This window comes from Cornus florida, unplaced genomic scaffold (genome assembly GCF_030987335.1).
Source record: "Cornus florida cultivar Cherokee Brave unplaced genomic scaffold, ASM3098733v1 CherokeeBrave_3.0.0_Hap2_Chr08, whole genome shotgun sequence".
In the NCBI taxonomy this organism is placed as follows: domain Eukaryota; kingdom Viridiplantae; phylum Streptophyta; class Magnoliopsida; order Cornales; family Cornaceae; genus Cornus; species Cornus florida.
In genome coordinates, this window is record NW_026775578.1 from 32,123,239 (window position 1) to 32,147,268 (window position 24,030).

Genomic DNA, 24,030 nt, shown 5'->3' on the forward strand with positions numbered 1-24,030 from the left:
GGGATTACGTGGTTCTGAGAACATTCGAGGAGAGGAGGGTATTTTTACTAAATTGCCATTGACCTTTTGGAGAGAAACAGAAAAAAGTCGTACAAGCTACGTCAACTTGACGGCGGACACTGCCCCTTTGCCTTCCTTACGGGCTACGATATCGTGATATATATATATATATATATATATTTTTTGTACATTGTGTGCGCGTCGACACTTAAATTACATGGAAAAATTCAGCTTTTACCATTTCTAATTCTAGATAGATACAATTTCCTTTTCGGAAACCATTTTCTCATCAATTCGAATTTCAAATACATATATTTGAATAGGCATATACTGTATAATATACAATTATATTTGTTTGATACGATTCATATGAATTCATTGAAAAAATAATTTAGTGTGAATTAATTTTTTTTTTTCTGAGAAAAAATTGTTCTAAATAAATATGTATAAAAATTCATTCATTCCGCTACTTTTAATTAGCGAGACCATACTTCTTTTAAAAAGTTAAAAAAATAAAAATAAACCCTTCCTGGATCACATTTAAAATAAATAAATAAATAACAACAAACAGAAAAAAATTACAAATTACAAATCTTTTTCTTCACACACTCAATTTACTTATGGGAACTAATACAAATTACAATTAAAATATCACAAATCTAAAAGATAATAACTCTAATTTGTAAAAATCTACACCAAAGTAATCTTTTTCCATTTTCACACAGCCAACATAAACTTTTACAGCACATATTTATTTATATATATTAAACCATTACACAAAGCAATAACCCTAAAAAAATAAAATAATAAAATATTAAAAAAAACGTGAATTTTTTTTCCAAACAAAAACAAATGATAACAATATCAAATTTTAAATTACAAACAAGGATCAATTTCATAGGCCATCTTCTAGATGGAAAGAACCTATGCAGCACAATACCATTGACAGACAAACTGAAAAGTTGTCAACATCAAAGAACCTATACTTCAATGGAAAGATTTTCAACATCTTCAGAAAATTCTAACATCTGAACTAAGATCTTAGGATATTCTCTGCATAAGCTAATTGATTGACAATCATTATTGGACCAAATTTTCTATTAATAGAAACATGTTAATATCACATTCAATTGCAATTAGCTTAGTCTCAAATAATTTAATTCATAAATACAGTAACCAGAATTCAACTATATTAATTTTTGCACCGGAAGGTACTAAATCCCTCTTTGACCTCACTGCCTATCAAAATATAAATGCCTTGCAAAACAAAATTCGAATTCAATTGCTCGTCTCCCCAGTTAATGTTGCATCGTCATCTTCGTCATCATGTTCCTGCTCCACGGCTTTAACCTGTAAACACGGCAGGCTTTTATAAATCAAACAAAATATTGAAAAGGAGAGATACCAGAATATAAATCATAAAAAACAGACAATCGGACTGAGATCATACGCATGCCTGTATGCTAAAACAATCCTGGTACAATGGTCTTGGAAACCGGATGTGAAGTTAAATTTCCAAGCATAAACTACTTAAAAGCGATATAATTGAAAATATATAAAGCATCTTAAAAGGAAATAGAGGTTGGCTGTTGCAAATTATGCATGCCGGCTCACGTCCACAGAAATCAAAGATGATCTTTGAAGCCTAGTGTAACATTTGAGACACCTAATGTAACATTTGATAGTAACATTTTAATGTATGCCCAACTCGCATCCACAAAAACCCTAGTGTAACATTTGATAGTACTAACATAACATTTTTTAATGTTATTAGAACTCTCAAACAAATAATCTCTTCCCAGCCGGCTACTATCTTTTCATGCATGTTATCCCACTTTTTGAAAGCATAACATGCCTTGTTAAGAACTCCACAATCTGAGAAATAATAACAGAAGTTTTTGTGTAATACGTACACCAGGAAGGTCATCATGCACAAATTTGGCTGAAAGTTGATCAAAATACAATTGCAATACTTAAGACAACTTGACATATTGAAGCCAAAAGGTGAAAAGCAACCGTCTTCCCTCAACAAAAGACGATCTTGAATAGCTTGCACAATCAGCTTCATACTATAAAACATGAAACACTTGCATCACTTAAGTATGATATTTATTGGGATAGTTGTAAGTTCATCAAACACAAAAAACTTATTCTCATGCAAGCATGCATGCAAATTCAATACTTCTTGCCTGTCCTTCTTTTTTAATCGTCAGAAAAACATACATATATACACAAACGTAACAACAGTGAGCATGATAGCTACAGTTTTCAGCTAGCATTATGAGGGCTGGACAATTTATAACTCAAATATCAAATAACCTGTAAGTTGCAGAATTATCCAAAAAAATGAAAAAGAAAGAAGCATCAACCTGACATTGCTGAATATAACAGACACAAAAATCAACTCGATACTGCAGAACTAGACCATGGCCAAGGCAACAAATCTAATAAACAGTTGCATCACTAAGCAATGAGTTGTAATAGGGAGATCTGATTTTATCAAACACAAAAAGTTATGAGCATATAATACAGAATGATGACCAAGCAAGTAAAAGCATATCAGGAAAGTTGATTTTTAATACACTTGCTATTTTAAGAATACTGTCATACCTTTCTTATACAGTATCAATTGACACAATTTTGCACCATCAAGAAGCTCTCAAGTACTACGACGACAAGGGATTTATAATAATAATAAATAAATAAAAGTATAACAACGACGAGGAGTTCTTAGAACAATTGAACAGCTGCCACAAACAGTGGCACATTTATACCATTAGACTAACACAGTCTATCTTAAAGACTGTCCAAATGTTTAAGTCTATTTATTGTAAAAATATTAAAATTAAAGGCTATTACCTCAGGCACATAATGCATCAGCATGTTCTCAATGCCAGACTTCAGAGTAACAGCTGAACTAGGGCAGCCACTACACGCTCCTTGCATTTTTAGTTTGACTATTCCAGTTTCACTGAGGAAATAAAAAACAGATGAATTTAATTTAGATAATATCAGATGTAAAGTCCCCAACATTAAATCAATACTTTTGACCGCAGGGAGAGAAACGTACGGATCAAATCCCCTGTACTCAATGTCCCCACCATCATCTTGCACTGATGGACGTATACGAGTCTCCAACAGTTCCTTAATCATAGCTACAGCTTCTGAATCATCCTGCAATAGCAAACATGACAAAGAGTCAGAAACTTGTACACTATACAATAGTTCATATGAAGCAATTAAATCGATAGAAACCCAGTTCTAGATTTTGGGTCTCTCATTTTCTCTATATTTGCAATCAAATCAATACATTTCCAGTTATGACTTTTAGGTATCTGATGCTTTTTTCATGTAATAGCATGCCATAATAATGATTTCAGCACAAATTTCAACAGAAATTAACACGCAAAATTGATAGATAAAACTCACTTGGTACTTATATACCCTCAATTCTAAACAATTGTATAATGATATGGTTCAAATAACGTCTCAAGAAATTGTGTTCATGTTCATCATAACTACAGCAACAGTACCCATATATACACTACCTATATCAACTGCAAAGCAAAATCAGAGGTACTAACATAATACCAGACAGAACAATGAAACAAGCCCATATCCAATTTTTGACACGTGTACCACTCCATAATATAGGTATACCTAGGGGCTTTCTGATTTTGTTTTATTTTTATATGGGTAAAATAAAAAAAACACCTTCATTTATCCAGCATTTGTAAATAATCCAGTGAACTATAAAAGATTTTCAAATATCCCTCGTTCCATCATTTAGCTGTTCGCAAAGCAATAAAATTACATAACTGTTCCTGAAATAACAATGGATTTTTTGAGTTGAAAAAATAAAAATAAATAAAAATGTCCAAATTTAAGTTAAAGCCCAGGGATGTACTGTTGAAATCATTTGACCCATTTCTCCCTAATCGAGTCCCAAAAATGGAACCCTCCATATATCTTTGTTGAAAAGAAATTTAGTCCACAAAGAAAGACATGGTGGTAAATTTAAATCATCAATGTGTCATGTGATGCATTAAATAAGAGACAGCTCATGAAGTGTGCACTTTTAGACTGTTCTTGTTTTAGCTCAGAAAGTCCGCCTGCTAAGCATCTCCAATATATTAATGTAATGATTCACAGCCAAGAGGGAGAGTTAAGCTAAGATGCGGGACTTGAAAAAGTCAAACCACGAATGAAACTAGGGACGAAAATCCGATAAAGTTTCCCATGTCTTTCGACAGTTCGTCGAATCGATTGCCTAAAGCCTTATTTGTTGAGCTATTACAATCTGTAATGGGGGATAAGACAACAGAATCTGGTTCCCATTCTGCCATGTCCGCACAAGACTCCATCTCATCCCGCAAATTGTTCAAAGAAAGAACCGAAACCGCTAGAGGTGTCACAACCATATAAATCGATAAGGAAAGGGAGTGCACAGAGTCCATTCCCTCACTCCCAGCTAATGAGGCCTATCCTAACTAAAAGAGAAAAAGGGGGAGCGCCATTATTCTAAATTGACAAATAGGGTATATTACGTGCCCAAAATCACTTCTACTTATTGGGGTCTAGCGAAGGAAATGTCTCCTGATGCTTAGCAGGTCTCTCCATGCATTTGAATCCCAGTTGCAGCCTCTAATCAGGAGTTGGATTCCGAAAGTGAAAGTAAGGAAATGCCCTGACCCGCACGCTGAGGAAGAAAGTGAAAGTTGTAATCGCCAAAGTCTATCCTTTGGAGATTGTGGGAGAAAGGCTTGCTAATAAAGAACAGAATTGTTCACAAAGGGGTATGCAATCCCCCTCTTGAGGTCCATCTTTGATAGATCATCAATATGTCATGTGAGGCACACATTAATTAATTTTTTTTTAATTCAATTTTTTACGGAAATAAACAGTAAGAGGTTTGTTTGCAGGTTTTTACAAAAGTAGGAATTATTTGCCAAACTTAGTTCAATGGGGTTTTTTCCGTTTTGCCTTCTTTTTTATTTTTTTTTGATAAGTAAAAATATATTAGAAAAACGTTCAAAAGGGGAACGCATCCCTAATACAAGAGAAAAGATCTAAGGACCAATAGAATCCAAGAGATCAAAGAAATCATCAATCGAGGAGCATGTACTACCTCTAACATAAAAGAATAAAGAACGAAGAATATGAATTTTTAAATTAGCTAAGGACGATTCTTTTCCTTCAAAGGATCTGTTATTTCTCTCACGCCACAAACACCACCAGACACAATGAGGAACAATCTTCCAATAAGCACGAGCTTGTTTCTTAACAGGACAGTTTTTCCAAGCATTAATCAACTGAGGGGAGTGCTTAGGCATTACCCAAAAAATGCCGAAAATGCTGAAAATAAAACTCCAACAACCAAACGCCACAGGACAATGCAAAAGAATATGATCCACGGATTCACTGTCATCTTTGCATAAACAACACCAATTAACAATGATGTTGCCTCTCTTTCTCAAATTGTCCAAAGTCAAAATCTTCCCCAATGTAGCTGTCCAAGCGAAGAACGCGATTCGAAGAGGGGCTTTAGAGCACCACACGGACTTCCAAGGAAACTCGGAACCAACGAAATTGGATAAATGAATAAACATAGAGCGGACATCATACCGACCATGAGCCAAAGGAACCCACAAAATATCATCACACCCTCTGCCAATATCCTTCTGCCTATACAAAATATCCAAAAAAGCAGAAACTTCCTCCATTTCCCAATTCTGAAAAGACCGCCTAAACCGCACATCCCACGTAACTCCATTGTTATCAAGATGATAACAATCAATCACGAAAACATGCTTATTAGTTGCAATGCTATAAGGCCTAGGAAATGAGTGTGAAAGCAACTGGTCGCCACACCAAAGATCCTCCCAAAAACGAACATGCCTGCCATTACGAACTTTGAATCTAATAAGAGTAGAGAAAACATCCCATCCCTTCCGAATAAATTTCCACAAACCAACGCCTCCCGTAATAGTAACTGGAAGAGATGACCAACCCCCACTCCCCTCACCAAAACGACACGAGACAACTCTTCTCCACTGACGATGTCGTTCCCTTCCAAATCACCATAACCACTTTCCTAAGAGAGCACGATTAAAAGGAACAATTTTTCGAATGCCTAACCCTCCGAATCTCAATGGTTGGCAAACTTGATCCCAATTAACAAGATGATACTTAAACTCCTCTCCCCTTCCACCCCACAGAAAATCCCTCTGAATTTTTTCAATTCTATCAGCAACAGAACATGGAATTTGAAACAAAGACAAAAAATAGGTAGGAAGGGATGAAAGAGTACTCTTTATAAGTGTGACTTTCCCACCCTTAGATAGATACTGCTTTTTCCATCCTGCTAATCTTTTCTCATATCTATTAATCACTGAGTCCCAATTCCCAACCAGAGTAGAAGAAACTCCCAAAGGCAATCCTAAATAAGGAAGAGGAAAAGAACCAACTCCGCACCCTAAAACAGCAGCTAAGGAGGAAATATCTGGAACATCCCCCACTGGAACAAGCACACTCTTTCCGACATTAATCTTAAGCCCAGAAACTGCTTGGAAGCAAGCAAGAGTGCACCTCAGATATCTGAGTTGAGAAATATCAGCATCACAAAATACCAAAGTATCATCAGCAAATAAAAGATGAGAAATCTGGATCTGATGATCAACATCTCTGCCAACTCTGAACCCCCTAATGTAACCCAAATCTTCCGCTTTTCTCATTAATCTAGTCAGACCTTCCATAACGATGAGAAAAAGAAAAGAAGATAATGGATCACCTTGTCGCAGACCACGTGAGCTAGCAAAAAAACCCGCAGGAGAGCCATTCACAAGAACAGAAAACATAACTGATGAGATACAAGTGTCAATCCATTTTATCCATCTATCACCAAATCCCATCCACCGAAGAAGATACAAAACAAACTTCCAATTAACATGATCATAAGCTTTCTCGATATCAAGCTTACACAAAACGCCAGGAACCCCGCTTCTTAATCTAGAGTCAACACATTCCCCAGCAATAAGAATAGAATCCAAAATCTGCCTTCCACCAACAAAAGCGTTCTGCGATTCTGAGATAAAACCATCCAACACTTTACTCATCCTGGAAACAAGAACCTTGGCAATAAGCTTATACATACATCCGATTAAGCTAATTGGCCGAAAATCCTTGATATCAGATGCACCGCCCTTTTTAGGGATTAGAGCAATAAAAGATGCATTCAAAGATTTTTCAAATGTGCCATGAGAATAAAAATCCTGAAAAGTACTCATCACCTCCTCTCGCACCACCTCCCAACTCTCCTTAAAAAAGCGCATAGTAAATCCGTCTGGCCCTGGTGCTTTGTCCCCGTTGCAACTAGAAAGTGCCTTAAGCACTTCCTCTTCCGTGAATGGAATCTCAATACTATCCCTATCCATCGCAGAAATAGTATTAAATGGAAGACCATCTAGAGTAGGTCTTCGATCCAAAGTTTCAGTGTAAAGCTGCTGGTAAAAAGAAGCAATTCCTCCGCGCACATCTTCTTCTCTCCACAAATCAAAACCATTAACCCGAATACTTCCGATATGATTACACCTTCTGTGAGCATTGGCCAGTCTATGAAAGAATTTTGTATTCCGATCACCATCTTTTAACCACAAAGCCCGAGACTTTTGACGCCACGAAATCTCCTCCATATGAGCAATCTCAGCAAAAACCGCTTGACAAGAGGCTCTTTGAGAGCGTAAAGACTCCCTACTCTGTCCCACCTCAGCTAAACGATCAAGCTCAGCAATATCAGCAAGGGCTCTATTCTTTTTCCATTCAAGATTCCCAAAAACTTCTTTTTTATTATAAGAGTATTCCATATCCTTGTAGTCATTTGCTTGGTGCAATGTTAAAATCCAGGGATTGACGAGCACAAGGATGCACGGCATGCTCAAGTATGATAGTAGCCAATTCGTGCAAAATAATTACAAAGATTAGGCCTATCTCCAATTGCCCTTCCTATCATGCCGCATAGGCAGAACAGCACTTGGCAATGTCCTTTTTAATTCTGTACCCTCACTAGAGTCTTTATACAAAGGTTATTCCTTTTTTAAGGAGGATGGACTGCTACCTAAAATGTTTCTTTTTGGGTGCTTTATTCAGATCGGTGCGACTCCAGAGCTAACACTACTGAAACTCCATCCTTTCAATTTGATTAGTAGTGAACTCAAAATTTGCAATCTACAGATAACCATGTAGTCATAGTTGTAGATATCAAGAGGAAGAAGTGATACTTTTTCTCCTCCCATGAATGCACAAGTATCACGAATCTTGAATGTATTTAATTACTATAACCATAGATAATAAAACAGTAAAAAAACAGTAAGCCCTGAAAAAGAATCTATAGAGGTCATGACAGTTTAAAAAAAGCATATGTGCTACATCAATACTGTCTAGACATTAAAGTGCTTGACATAAAACGTTTATTATTTGGAAAAAATTTCAACAGAAAGTCATTTGCAAATGTCTGCTCCTGTGGTTTCGCCTTCCAACAGACCCAATTAAGGCAAATGTAGTTAGGAGAGATCAGTGGAAACAAATGTCACAGAAAAGACCATTTTCCAAATTAAAGCTCTTGGAATGCAGGACAAATCAAATTAGCATATTTTCAATAATCACCAACTTAAAATATAAAAAATTCTAATAGAGAATGAAAATCAAAGGAATTAAAATGTTAGCAATGATGAGGAACAAGCAGCAATGTGAAAAGCAGCAATGTGAACAAGCAGATATAGTCCCCACCCCAACCCCCCAACCTAGTTATCCACAACAATTACAATGTTATCGGTTCAAACCAAGGGACATTTACTTTTCCACCATGCACAGTCTCAAAGCCTTTATATCACTCCTTGTTCTATGAGTTCCAAACCAGTCTTTTGTTGTCTCATGTCATAACAGGGTTCAAGTGCATAAGATAAACGGAAGGAACCATGAGAGAGAGAGCTTCCTTTAACGGAGACGCGGCCTGAGCCTACTACTTCAACCAGTCACCGGAGTCATCTGCTCCGGTGAAATACTTTGTTATTTCCTTTGGTTTTCTCTTTTCTCTCTTGTGGATTGGGTTCTAGTGGGGGTTGGTTGCCCACATGAGAGCCCCGCTTGGTCAGAAGTTGTCTTTTTTGGAGGTCGCAAGCCTCCCTCGACTGGATCTGAAAGGTGAGGTGGAGCGTATTTCCTCTCGCAGTGGTCATGTTTTCAGGGTGGATAAGCACAGTACCTCTTCTCGTTAATCCATACTTAGATCTTGCCTTGTTGGAAGGTTTGACAGAGAGTGGGGTCTCTAGAGCAGATCGAGGAATGGACCTCGAAGGTTTGGCGGATCTCGAGTGGGGTTAGGATCTTGTCATTGGCTGATGGTCTTCTGTTGTTCCGGTTCCTGTCAATCATGGAGGCACAGAGGGTGTTGGATAAGGGGAAGAAACTTTGGGGAGAGGCTCGGTTGTTTATTGACCATTGGCTCTATAGAGTTGGATGCTCCAGGTTGAGGAAGAAGTTCAATCATCGGAGAGTCATCGTGTACGGCCTCCCTCTGCATCTTTGGTGCCAGAAGCTTTTCATCGCTGTTGGGGACTTGTGCAAAGGATTTTGTGAAGGCGTATAAGTTGAGCGACACGGAGAGGATCGTCATCACGGTGCTTGAAGGTGGTGAGATTCCAGAGTTCTTCATCGTGGAGGACGGACGGTGGGCTTGTCGAATTTCTTTAACAGAGGAAATTGCTCCTTCCCTGGTGTCGGCTTCCTTGCCTTGCGTTGATTGTGAGGGCCCGAGGCCACCGGAGAAGACGGGAAGCAAGGTTCGGTCGTATCGAAGGGATGAGATTGGGGCTGGAGGTGGACTGGAGGTCCAGAGGGCAAATCAGCAGGGTCGCCGGACTCAAGAACAGGGGCGGGTGCCAAGACATGCGCCAAAGGTGAGTGTGGGAGGGAGGATGATCAAGGGGACAGGTGGACGGTTGCCTCCCGTTGTGAGTGGAGGACAGCTAACCACGCACAGGAGCAGGCACGTGTGGCTAGGAGACGGTTGCCTCCCGTTGTGAGTGGAGGATAGCTAACCATGCATAGGAGCAGGCACGTGTGGCTAGGAGTAATTTGAATTTTGTTTCTGATGGGCCTGGTAGGAGTGGGCCTTTTCAGCGTGGACCAGCGCAAATGGATCAGGGGGTCGAGGGATAGACGAGGCATGCTAGGCCCAAGTCTCGTGAATCATCATTTGGGCCAAGGAAGGGTGGGCCGAGGGTTTCTTGTGAAGTTGGGCGTAATAGGCCCAAGTTGGCTGGACTAGTCCTTTCTCGGCCTGCATGAACTAAGGCCAATTCGTCTAAGGCAAGAGAGGTGGTTTGAGGCCCAAATAGATCTTTATCTATTTCGATCTCCAGTGTACAGCCCAGTCCTAACTCTGTTGTGGTTCATAAAGGCGAGGCTCACAACCATCATCAAAACTCGACTCAGATGAAAGGGGAGTCGCGAGTTTGGTTAAATACGGAGAAGGAGAACTGGGTTAACGTGAGTATAAAGACAAAGAAGGACACGGGTTTGAGATCAAAAAGGTTTAAGCACGGTGAGTGTTGCCAGAACATGCTCTCTCGAAATAAATTTGGGGCGCTTCAGTCGGATTTGGCTCTTGAGGATGATAATGGTAGTTGCGCTTCATTCAAGGAGGACGGCTATTACTCGAGTTAGTCGAACAAGTCCGGGAGAAAATGGTCCATAAAGGACAAGCAAAAATGGGTTGCCCGCAATGTGTCTCCTGAACCGGTAAGTTTCCTTCTCCTTGTCCTCGGAGCTCCCTCTATACTCATTCTTCTCTCTCTACTCCTTCTTGTAGGTCGATGAGGAACGAGGTGGGGGACGATATTGTTGTTAAGTCACGAATGCTCTCACCAGTGGTTGAGGTGGGTAATGAGACTATGGACACGAATGTTTTGGGATGTTGGATTTTTGGACCGTCAGAAAGGGATTGGACGGTCGAATTGTTTGTGGATGGGGGTTTGGTTAGTGCCAATGCAGGGCCGGAGGATTCCTATTCGGACTTCTCCTTTTCTTCTCATCAGCTAGGTACGGCAGGGCTTGATGTGGGTGGCTGGTTAAGCCTCAAGAGGATTTGTGTTTCCCTAAGGGTGATGAACTGGTGCCATCTCAGACAATTAGTGAGCCAGATTTGATGACTGTTTGTGTGGGAAAGGATATTCGCATTTTGCTCAGTGAGGAATCTGCCTCTTTGTTGGTGAAGGAACTACAAAAACATAGGCACCGGACTGATGTGCCTTCATGTGATTCAGACCCTTTTACTGAGGCTCATGACAGTGGGGTGGACAATGCTGTTCACTGGAAGACTTGTACAGATGGGAGCCGAGAGAAACAGGGTATGTCCCTTGATATGATCCTGTGGGAGGAAGAGAGCTTCTCTGATTTAGGGCTTGTTGACCCTCTGGCAGTTGTTCGTCCGGAGGGGACTACCAATGCTCTTGACAGGCAAGAGTGTGATGACGTTGGCACGGACTGGGTTTTGAATATCGGGGCCGCGAGTGATTTGTTGGGTGTTTCTTGCAGAGGCAACCGAGAGCAGGCCAAAAGGAGGAATAGGAGGAAGAAGACTCATCCCTCTTGGAGAGGGGAGAGGGAGTTGAGAAATCTCTGTTGTGATGTGAATTATGATGGGAATCATGTGGGGCAGAAGGAGAAGGGGGGAGATAAGGAGGGAGGGAGGGGTAAGGGGGATGGGGGCGCTGTTGTGTTTCCATGAAGTTACGACTTTTATCCTAGAACGCGTGGCCTTAATGACCTGGGCAAGAGGAATGTAGTGAAGATGGCTGTGAGGAAATGGGGGGTTCATTTGGTGCGTCTCCAAGAAACGAAGATTGATTCTATGACTGATAGAGTTGTCAAGAGTCTTTGGGGTAGTAAGTTCGTTGAGTGGGAGGCACTGGATTCGATGGGGACTTCGGGAGGCATTCTTCTCATGTGGGAAGGAGATGGATGGGTAAGATGGATGTTTGTAGGGGGCTCTTCTCTTTGTCTTGTGCATTTGTGATGGAAGAGGATGACTTCCCTTACGCTTTCTCTAGTGTCTATGGGCCAGTTGATGACTGCGAGAGGCATGCGCTGTGGGAGGAGCTTAGTGGGGTTCAGGAGATGTGGTCTCTTCCATGGTGTGTGGCAGTTGACTTTAATGTGGTTAGATCCCCGTTGGAGAGGTCTACAAGTGGATCATGGACTCCGGCTAAGAGGCTTTTTTCGGAGTTTATCGATGATCATCATCTCATTGATCTCCCTTTGGAGGAAGCTACTTTTACTTGGTCTAGTGGTAGGGAGAGTTTACTTTCTCCCGCCTTGATAGATTCTTGATTTCCGGAGAGTGGGAGGAGCAGTTTCCTGACGCAGTTCAGGCTGTGTTGGCTAGGGTGACGTCGGATCACATTCCTTTGGTCTTGGACTGTGGAGGTTTGAGACCTCGTCGCACCCCGTTCAGATTTGAAAATATGTGGCTTAGAGCGGCGGACTTTCAGGGTTTGGTGCGGACTTAGTGGGAGGAAGACATGGTGGTGGCTACTTCGAGTTTTATCCTTGCAGGAAAGCTTCGTAATCTGAAGGATAAACTTAAAAGATGGAATAAGGAGGTTTTCAGTAATCTGGAGCGAAGGAAGAATAGGGCCCTCGCTGATATTGCTGAGTGCGATAGATTGGATGCGGCGGGAGGTCTTGATGAGCTTCGACGTAATAGGAGGGCAGCTTGTCAGGCTGAATGTGCTGAGATTGAGGTGATGGAGGAGATCTCGTGGCGGCATAAATCTCGGGCATTGTGGCTCAAAGAAGGAGACTGTAACACTAAGTTTTTTCACCGAACGGCTAATGCTCATAGGAAGGGCAATCATATTGGCCAGGTTCGTGTGGATGGTTCGTTGTTGGTTTCTGATGAGGAAGTGCGAACGGGGATTGTCTCTTTCTATCAGAGGTTATATATTGAGCCTCTTCGCTGGAGGCCAAGGCTTGATGGTCTTCCGTTCGATTCTATTTCTGTGGAGGATAGGGATGGGCTTGAGAGGTCATTTATGGAGGAGGTTCTGGAGGCCTTGAAGAGTTGTAATGGAGATAAAGCTCCAAGCCCGGATGGTTTCACTATGGGTTTTCTTCTGGAAAGCTGAGAGGTGGTCAGACAGGAGATTATGGGTACTTTTCATGAGTTTCATTCCAATGGAAAGTTCGAAAAGTAGCTAAACACTTCTTTTATTGCTTTGATTCCTAAGAAGGAAGAAGCTTCTGATATTAAGGACTTTAGACCTATTAGCTTGATTGGGTGTTTGTACAAGCTTATAGCTAAAGTTCTGGCATCGAGATTGAGGGGGTTTTGGACGGAGTCATTTCAGAGTCTCAGAATGCGTTTATTGGGGGCAAACAGATTCTGGATTCCGCTCTTATTGCCAGTGAATGCGTGAATTTTAGGCTTCGTAGCAGGGCTCCTGGAGTTCTGTGTAAGCTGGATATAGAGAAAGCCTACGATCATGTTTGCAGGAATTTCTTGTTCTATTTGCTTGAGAGGATGGGTTTCGGAGAGAGATGGAGGAAATGGATTGTTACTTGCATTTCGTCTGTCAAATTTTCAATGTTAGTTAATGGCTCTCCATTCGGGTTTTTTGGCAGCTCTCGTGGTTTGAGGCAAGGGGACCCCATCTCCCCTTTCTTGTTTATTATTACCATGGAGGCTCTTAGCAAGCTGATGAGGAGGACTATGACCTTTGGTCTTATACGGGGTTTCAAGATTGGTCCAGAGGCAGTCCATCAATTTGAGATTTCTCACTTGCTGTTCGCGGATGATACTTTGGTTTTTTGTGAGGCAGAGGTGTCCCAATTGAGATATTTGAGATGTGTGTTCTGGTTTGTTTTCAGGATATTTCTGGTTTGAGAATTAACGTGGGTAAGAGTGTGCTTGTCCATGTGGGGGAGGTTCAGGAGGTGGCTTCTCTTGCAGCTGTTCTTGGATGTAGGACGAGCTCTTTCCCTATTTCTTATTTAGGCGTCTCCTCAAGAAGGGCAGGAAGTTGGGACCCGGTTATTGAGCGCTTCGAGAAAAGATTGGCTGGGTGGGAAAAACAATATCTTTCGAAGGGAGGAAAAGTCGTGTTGGTAAAGAGTGTTCTGTCCAGTCTTCCAACTTATTTCCTTTCTTTGTTCCAGATTCCCTCTTCTGTTGTCAGGAGACTTGAGATGATTCAACGTAATTTCTTTTGGGGTGGTAGGGGGTAGGAGTTTAAGTATCATCTTGTTCGTTGGGAGCAGGTTTGCAGGCCTTTTAAGTCGGAAGGTCTTGGGATACGAAGATTGGCCCCTTTCAACAGGGTTCTTCTGGGCAAGTGGCTTTGGAGTTTTGGCAGTGAAAAACATAGACTATGGAGTAAGATCATTGCTTGTCGATTTGGGGAGAAGAGAGGGGGTTGGTCTGCTAGACCGGCTAAATCTACTATTGGAGTGGGCCTGTGGCATTCTATTGGAAAGGGTTAGGATGAGTTTTCTAAGCATATTAGATTCAGAGTTCAGGAAGGTCGGAATGTCCGGTTTTGGGAGGATCCTTGGTTTTGGGAGGATCCTTGGTGCGAGGAACGTCCATTGTGTAGACGGTTTCCAAGGTTGTTCAGGATTGCTGTGGATAGTCATGCTTTGGTTGCCAACTACTATCGCCTTAATAACGGTAGGTTGTCTTGGGATGTTCAATTCCGGCGAGCCTTTCAGGATTGGGAGCTAGATGATATCTTTGGCTTGTTGGATCTATTGTATCGATAGGAGGTGGATGGTACTGGGCAGACCTATTGACTTGGGTGCCTTCTTCGCAGGGGACTTTTCAGGTCCTATCTTTCTTCTTCTGTCTTTCCGATTTTTAGGCCTCCTCTTACCCGTGGAAAACGGTTTGGCTTTCGAAGGCTCCTCTTAGGGTGGCTTTCTTTGCTTGGACTGCTGCTTGGGGTAAGATCTTGACTCTGGACAATTTGAGGAAAAGAAGACATATCATTGTTAATCGGTGTTGTCTGTGTATGACCGATGGAGAGTCTGTGGACCATCTTCTCTTGCACTGCCCAGTAGCCCATGACTGTTGGAGCCTTATGTTGGGTCTTTTTGGCGTCCAGTGGGTTATGCCTCAAACCTCATGGGGTCTTATTGACATTTGGAGGGGGCAAAGGGTGGGGGCTCGTGTTCGCAATTTCTGGAGGGCGACTCCTCTTTGCATTTGGTGGTGCCTCTGGAAAGAACGTAATAGAAGATCCTTTGTTGGGGAGGAGTTACCCATTGGGGTTTTAAAGTACTCTATCGTTTGTTCTCTTTTTTGTTGAGGTATGGGGAGAGATTGTTCTTCTGTTGAGGAGATCATGCACTTTTTGGGGTCTTTGGGTCCATAGGTCTTCTCTTTTCTCTTGTTTTGTTCTTGGTTCTTGTACAGCTCTTGGGACGGCTCTTGGGACATATTCCCCTTTTGAACGCTTTCTAATACATCTTTGCTTATCAAAAAAAAAAAAGGGTTCAAGTGCATAGTCAAGTTCGGGATAGGCATATTTGAAATTAGCTATATTCATGCTCAATTCCCTTTAGAGAGAAGACAGTGAACATTCTGGAACAATTCCCAAAGGCATTCATATGTCAGTGTTCTCTAAGATTATGAATTTCTATTCCAGTAAGAAGTTGAGGAGAAGACCTTTCATCCATAAAGGTACCCTTCCAAATGTTTTCTGCAAAAACAACACAAGCTTAGGAGTAGAGAATTTTCACTTAGTAATCCATGTATCATCTATCCTAACTCTCTTTTCATTCCTCAATATTCTGGAGTCCTAATAAGAAGATTAGAGGAGAAATCTCTCTCTTTTTATTTCAGATATCCTCAAACTCCCTCAAGGTACTTATAAATATATATATATACATAACAAAATTAAATAAATAAAATAAAAATAAAAAATATAAACCTTAAGGCAGGTCAAAATGACCTCTAAAACCCTCTATGGTAGCTGACGCTGGCTGCCCCATATTTTGCAAATGTTACTACGCCTTACCACTGTTAGTTTCAATATCAACGCCACTCAGAAGGAGCATCGCACCATTTATTCAACTGTCACTACATGCCAGAAGCTAATGCTACTGAACTACTTTGGAATAGGTAAATTAAGAATAAAAGGTGAAAAAGCAGAGTTAAGTCCAGTCTTCATCATGTATCGATAACTAAGCTTCAAAGTTAAACAACAACAACAACAACAAACAAAAACAAAAAAACAAAAGCTAGAGGAGATACTTCATGAATAGCTGTGTCCATGGCAACTGCAGCATTTGAATCCAAAAACAGTGGATTTCCAGAGGAATAGAAGTCCATAATTGCTGCAAAAATTTCGGGTTTCAGAAAATCCCACGTGGCGTCTTCTGATTTTGTCACGGTTATAAAATCTGATCCAAAGAAAACCCGAGTAACTCCTGTATCAGCAAGAGATTAGGTTAGACTAACTCGCAAGCATTCAAAAAAAAATCGACAGAAAAATAAATAAGGCAAACATGATTGGACATTATGAAACAAAACTAAATTTATATTCATCACCACAAGTGACCAAGGAATTAGAAAATGGTGGAATTTAGTCACAAAAAATAGGCCTGAAGACAAAAGCATGTCATGAACAAAATTGATAAATTTTGTGGAGAAATTGTCTGCTTGTGGGTTCAATCATTGCCAACATAACAAGCAGGAGAGCAAGCATTACAGGTTTCTAAAAGCATAATCCGCATCTGGGATTCTTAACCCAATCTAATACATCCGGGTGGAAACTGAAAATCTAGACCAAAGTTCAGGAACTAATAACTATACATGAGGTGAAATTTAGCAGTTGGAAAAGAGAGAGAAATAATTCCGAGCCAACAGAACGATCAAGAGTCAATTTGTAAACTAAGAACAGCATGACTAGAATAGTAACCAGAACAGAACAGCCAGCGGATGTTGTTTGCTTAATAGTAAACATTAAATCAAAGATATTGTATATGGTACATATGTCTTGATGTAATTAACATTTATCACAAGGCCTTGCCAATGATCATACGATCATGTTAACATATATAAAGCATTAGAAGATCCACGTGCTGTTATTTGGAAACACAATTACTATTCCAACTTCAACTGAAATTAGTTAGGATCAGGAAACGATGGGATTCTCTTGTAGATACAAATACTATTTCAACTTCAACTTAAGCTAGTAAGGATCAGGCAACGACGGGATTCTCTCATAGATACAAATACTATTTCAACTTCAACTTAAGTTAGTAAGGATCAGGCAACGACGGGATTCTCTCGTAGATACAAATACTAAGTAGAAGTAATTTTTCAACTTAGTTTATAGTCATCTTTCACGGGAACAAAGTTTATCATCATCAACTATACACTCAATAAAGTGTCATTTCAATTAAATCAAACAATTAATCCTTTATGCTATATTTTTTTTTTGATAAGTAATCCTTTATGCTATATTTGTGGCATATATGCTCAACAAAGCCCTATTTCAACTATGAAGTCACCTATATCACCCTAAATTATATATAGGCGATAGAGTCTCCAACAGCCATTTACAACTACATTCTCAAAAGTCATGGTCCAAAATTTTTGCATCAATTATGAACTTCAAACAAAATTTTTTTTTTTTTTTGGCTGCGCATCAAGAAGTAAATTAAAACTTAATTACTGAGATGTTTTTAATCAAAAGTTATGGTTCATGTAAATCTTTAGTGTCCAATTGAATTCCCTTAAACAATATCAGGGCTAACATATATTCCACAATTGATAGGCTAGCATCTTGTGTGATGGACACATTGTATAAAATTAACAAAATAATCTAGTTGTCAGAAGTTTGTATATGTGGTTTTGAAAAACTTAAACTAGTCCCCAATAAAAAGAAACATCCATGATCCACCTAGCAAATTGTGGGTTCTGATTCAGTGTTCATGTGAGACTGAGGTGCATTAGTTAGCTTGCCATGTGCCACCGAGGTTGCAGCCTACATGGCACTTCTACCTCTACTACATGCACCTCTAAGAAAAGGAACAAATCTGACTGATTTGTTAGGCCTATGACTTTAAAGCCATTGATTACATGCAAGTGGAATAAAATGGGGTCCCACTTGCATGTAAACAATGGCTCTAAAAGCCATAGGACTAACAAATCGGCCAGATTTGTAGGCCTAAGTGTCATGGTTCCTATGAAAATCCACATGGCATCCCGACCTTGACAAGTGGCACCCTCCACAAGAGTAGTGCCCAAGGATTCTTTGAAATCAAGCATATGGAGCTATTGCACAAACTATCTCATAATCTCGCAAACACCTTTGGAGGTGAGGTTACATCTCAACTGCACAAATCTTCAACTGTGCAGCATCAAAATTCACAACTCCAGCAAGTTCAATTGACCATGTTGCTTGCCTTCTAATTAGGCTTACTATTGCCAAATGACTTAATATCTACAGCATACTTATCACCTCCAGTGGCTAAGCCTATGCCTCCTTGGCAAGCTTATCTTCAACTAGCTTAACTTGCCTTTGACAAGTATTACTGTCTCCAGTAGACATAATCTTTGACTTTTCTACGGGTATATGAATGTATGGAAGCATCCTCAATGGGATTCAATTGATACTTCTTTGACCACACAATCTGTTTCAAACTACAAACAGCCGTAGATCTTTCTACTATTATATTTTACCTTAACCAGAAGCACTGCCTTGTTCACAGGCAAGATTGGTGGCAAACAGATCTCATTGCCTTCTCAGATGGCACTTATCTATATATGGCATCATGAGGACGTCATCTCAGACACATCTCACTGCCTTCTTCGCAAACAAGTATGATACATCCAATGAGATCCTGCCTTTTCCCCATATGTCTCCAACAGGACCCTTCCTTCTCCACATGTATGCATTTAAGATCTTGAAGTTCTAATCTCAACAGACGCACCTTAATGCCATCTCCAAACTAATTCATCTCTGAACTTAGCTCAATAGCAATACTTAAAGGGACTTCATGTCATGCAGCTATGTTACAGAACTTTTGCCATTACATAGTGGCTCACCTCATAGCACATGATCATGTTGTAGCTCACTAGAGATCTGAAAGATACTTAGCTCTGTGATTGAAGTCCAGTGCTCACCAAGGTAACCTCTTTAAGTTCTGCAGACACTTTGCCCTGCCTTAGAGAGAAACACATCAAGTGATCTCTCTGAATAACATATATCTCATATGAGATGGAAAAACTTTAATGCATGATACCTATTGCCCCATGGCATTCATCAACAAAACCACCCCATCTACACACACAGGCATCTCATTAGGCAGCTTACCCAGAAAATCTGGCCACCATGATGTTACCCCTAGGCCCTAGCATTGCACACTTGCACCGGCCACCTACACAGCCACAAACCATAATGCTACCCTTCCTAGTCAGACAGCCCAACTTCACGTAGCAGCGTGTCATTGGACCTCAGTGTGGATATGTGGCACAACCCTGTAAGCCCCCGAGTGAATGAGCACCACCTTGCTCGCACACGAATATTATAACATTTTAAATTTGAGTTAATATCCTTTGGCATAAATTCCATAAAATAATCCTTAATAACACTGGACTAAGGCCTAGACCTCCCTAAAATTGAACTAATCTAGGGCGTAGCACTAATCATGAGGAGTCTCTGGTTACCTCAATGCTACCACACTCTCTTACAAGTCAGTCTTGACACTACATAACTAAGTCCACCAGGGACTTTCACCATATTAGATTTGATACCCCAACAACCTTCTCACCTATTTGAACCATGCAAATAATTCATTCTAGTGTTGCACAAATAGGACCATTTGTGCATTGATAAGACCTATGAAGTTAGGTTTCATAATCCACTTGTATTCTCCCTCTCTCAACCCTATACTCCTTTTAGAATGAATTCTCTCCGTAGTAATGTAACTTTAAGCAAGGTAGTACATTGCTACAGAGATCTCCTTTTTTTTCCTTCCTCCTCCTCTCTAATACCATGTGCTTCAAGTATTATAGCAATATTGTCCTATTTCCAAATATTTTAAAGAGCATAGCTTAGGTAACATCAATTTGGTTCAAAACATGACTTACATCAGATTGATAAATCTTGCAAGTGAAGAAGGATCAATATATCTAATATCTTCATGATTATATATGCATTCATCTTACATCTGCATCCATTTTCTCTATTTTGTCATATCCCCCCCCCCCCCCCCCCCCCCCCCAAAAAAAAAAAACCAATAATAATAATAATAAAATAAACAAAATAAAATATGCGACGATAAGTAGAATTTCTAAATTTTCAGGAATAGGTGACGTTTCTCTATTTAGTCATATTTTTTGGCAATACATATATATATATATTGAATAAAATAAAATAAACTTAGGTTTAAGTTTCATCAAGTGAAGGTTAATGACTCAACCCTCCTAAGAATTAACAAAGCATTTTGACAAGAAAAATGGAAGCCAAAAGCAGCCATTAAAAAAGTGGCATGCACAACACGGCATATGATTTAGTAAAACAAAATCCCAAACAAACACAACAGTACATAAATATAAATTACAAAACAAACTTATCAAAAAAATATATATATAAATTTCAAAACAAGCTCACCATCGATGCCATATAACGCTTTAGCCAGTGGAGAGTTCATGGCTGAACGAGCATTCGGAAAGTCTGCACTCCCAACTTCCATAACTGGCTTCCCCGGATCGAACATGAGTGACAAAGGATTAGGAGTGGATTGTGTTGCGATAAACATGGTCCTCCTCTGTCCTGTCCAATGTAATGTCAGAGAAAAACCATAAAAGCATCTACTGTTCTTCAAACTTCATATACCCACATTTCAAAATTTTACAACAGATTTTTTTTCTAACAATGTTATCATCCAAAAATAGATAGAACATTATATACACAAAAGGAACAATTAGAGAGAAAAATAAAGAGGGGCCAGGGGGTGGGGATTTTAATGAAAAAGTTAGTATATTACTATTTCAACACAGCACAAGCCCCGTCTCCTTATTCTTTTTTTCTCCCAATAGATGGCATGATTTAAGCATTGGCATTCGCCCCATAGTAGCTCCCAAATCCCAATGGACAAAAAAAACATTAACCATTATTGTCACGAATAAAAGAGTACCATTCTTAACTGATGATTAAACCTTACAAGTCACAACAAATGAAAAAATTGGTCAAGGGCCCAAACTTTGTTAGCAGATGACACCAATTGAGGTTAATACATTTCTGTTGTCTGCAAATGTTTTAAATCCAAAAGCTAGTAACATACGTGCACAGTTTAACTCTATTTGGTTGCAGATAATAGTTGGAAATAATTATCATTCCCCGTTTTAGCTTCTGTATCCTGACCCTGATGTCTACTTCTCCCAAAATTGATAAAATATAAGTAAGAATTTTGGTTCACTTCGAGGGGAAATGAACTCCTAATTAGGTTCGCTTCAAGCAGAGCCAATTCCCTACAAATATTAGTTGGAAGACACGCTATACCAATCTTCTTCATTGACAATAGCCACTTGAATACAAGTCCCATATAGTTCCAGGTTAGCATCCACTTCTTGTTAAAACTTAAAACTGATAATTCAATTCACATGTAATCAACCAAAACAGCTACTTTTAACCCATGAGATCCACAAAAAATACAAATTCCAACAAACGACCTAATTAATTTTGTTACAGAGCATGACACTTACTACATACATACATAAGGAAGACAAACACACCCTCCCAAGGCCCAATCACAATGAGCGCTCATCAAACAAACACTCTCACCATTGCTCACTCACAACAATTGCTTATCAAAATCAATGTTTCGAAGCTCAAACAAGATAAAACACGAATTTCAACTTCCGTTTCTTTTAGGCAAATACACAAATACCAATTCATATATGTATGTGTATACACAGAGAGATGTAAATTGAAGCGAACCAACCTACGAAATGGCCCCATTTTGAGGAGTGCAAAGAAGAGTTAAATGAAGATTTCGTGAAATCAGATAAAGTTTGAGACGTTGTTGAAGAGGCGAATAAGAGGCGACGAGATATGTATCGAACACTGTTCTCTGCGTAGGGTTCCAATCTTCTGCAGAGGAGAGCCCGTCCTATCAGTCTTCCAAAACCCTTCATCACCGTCACCACTTCTCTCTGCAAATTTTGGTCCCCCTCTCAAAAATTTTGGTCGCTCTTCACCAAATTGTTTCTCGCTCTTACTTTCGTGAATAAACGGTGACCGACCGTAAATCGAATCAAATGACAGGCATAAATAACCCATTGATGCTTTGATTAATCAAATTCCGGTTTCGTGGCTTATTTCGCTTGGTATTTTAGGAGAAAATTTCAGAAATTTCCATGTCATCAGCGAATATGCATTGGGCGTGCACAACACTTAATGGCTCAAACGGACGCACCAAACCGGTGACCAGAACACGGTGCCCTGAGCGAACCAAATACCTGCCTATCATAATATTATTAATCAAATTAAATGAGTTTATATTTGCGGTTCACTTTTTTCAATTACACTTACATTTTTCATTTAAACGAAATGATAAAAAGGTCTCACTTGTTAATACTTCATTCCTTATTTTATAATACCAAAACTATTATTTATGCAACTTTTACTTTTTTTCACCTTCTTTACTTCCTTTACTTCTTCTTTTTTACGGGCTAAATTTTTTTTCTTTTCCGGAAGTTCTCTTAAAAAAGATAATTTAATTTAATTTTTGACATCAAAAGAAATGATTTATTCAATATCGACTTTTTTTTGTGTGTCCAATCAAAACAAATCATTTATTCAACAAAATTAACTTCTATTTGAGGCTTTTTTCCCTCACAAGTGATAACTTTTTTTTGGGAATTTATGATTGGTCTTGTCAAAAGATTTAATTTATCCAATAGAATTAATCTTTTTTTTATTATTTAGTCTTATCAAAAGAAGTAATTTTTTTAATACGTATCCACTGAAAAAAGGCAATTTATCCAACAGGAAAAACTTTTAAAAAGTATTTTTTAATTTGAAAAAAAAAAATATTTTTGTTGAATGTTTTTGACGAGACCCCCAAAAAGGTTATCCATGTTGAATGAATTATCTTTTTTGACCAAACTCAAAAGAAAAAGAAAAAAAAAAAATTATGCCTACCGAATAAATTATCTTTTGACAAGACCCCCAAAACAGGAGTATTTGTGTTAAATAAATGATCTCTTTTGACAATATCCAATAAATTAAAATAAAAGATACAAAAAAAAAAAAATTAATTAAATTTATCTGGCAAGTGCAAAAAAAATAAAGTGCCAATACCATCTTCCATGTATATGGTAGCACTATAGCATTAAAAAATTTCTTGACGTTAGATAACTTAATTAATTACTTGATTTTGTATACATTTATGTTTGGGAACATGATATTGGTGCTGATTTTGGGATTTGATATATTGAAAATTTTAATTGTGTGAAATAACTTGATTTCGTATACATTTATGTTTGATAACATTTGAGATATAAAGTTAGTGGGAAATTTACCCAATATTTAAACAAGTATATCCTTTATGAGGGGAAAAAAATAATACAAGAACAAAACATTGCCATGCATGCTCCTGGCACCAAACCAAATTCATTCCCCACTTTTGCTTGTATCATTTAGGATTATTTTCCATCAAAATTGAAACACTGTACCATACACAATTCAGCTTTAGAATCATACAAATTTCAAGAAAACCCGAACTATGAGAATCACATGGGTTTTTTTCCTTATTTTATTTTATTTTTACTTATTAAAAAATATATTTTTTATTATATATTTTTTTTCATTTTTGTATATCTAGATTAGAGAGACAAGTAGGTTTAAGATTGATCGATCTCCGTGCCATCTGCTTGGCATATGCGGTATGTTCTAAAATCTTCTATTGTTTTCACACTTATTGCATACTTGTGGCAAATGTGAAGGATTTGAAAAGGTG

The 24,030-nt window shown here is 39.0% G+C and overlaps 1 protein-coding gene across 1 annotated transcript; it reads right to left on the reverse strand.

The window, feature by feature from the left end:
• Window positions 1-1,066: 1,066 nt before the first annotated feature.
• On the reverse strand, window positions 1,067-22,339 carry LOC132271154 (nifU-like protein 4, mitochondrial). The gene is made up of 6 exons (XM_059772441.1): window positions 22,012-22,339; window positions 20,679-20,840; window positions 16,310-16,485; window positions 3,071-3,174; window positions 2,860-2,971; window positions 1,067-1,350 (listed from the first exon to the last, which is right to left on the reverse strand). Exons 1-6 carry the CDS (start codon window positions 22,202-22,204, stop codon window positions 1,279-1,281), a joined length of 819 nt encoding a protein of 272 aa, XP_059628424.1. The 5' UTR covers window positions 22,205-22,339; the 3' UTR covers window positions 1,067-1,278.
• Between the last annotated feature and the right edge of the window lie 1,691 nt (window positions 22,340-24,030).

What these genes read in the sequence shown, in the direction of transcription:
- LOC132271154 (XM_059772441.1), bottom strand. Translation starts at nt 22,204, where the DNA reads ATGAAGGGTTTTGGAAGACTGATAGGACGGGCTCTCCTCTGCAGAAGA. An exon ending in TGGACACAGCTATTCATGAA is followed by an intron (nt 3,175 to 16,309) that starts GTATCTCCTCTA and finishes TTGCTATTGCAG; the next exon opens with GATGATTCAGAAGCTGTAGC. An exon ending in GAGTACAGGGGATTTGATCC is followed by an intron (nt 2,972 to 3,070) that starts GTACGTTTCTCT and finishes TTATTTCCTCAG; the next exon opens with TGAAACTGGAATAGTCAAAC.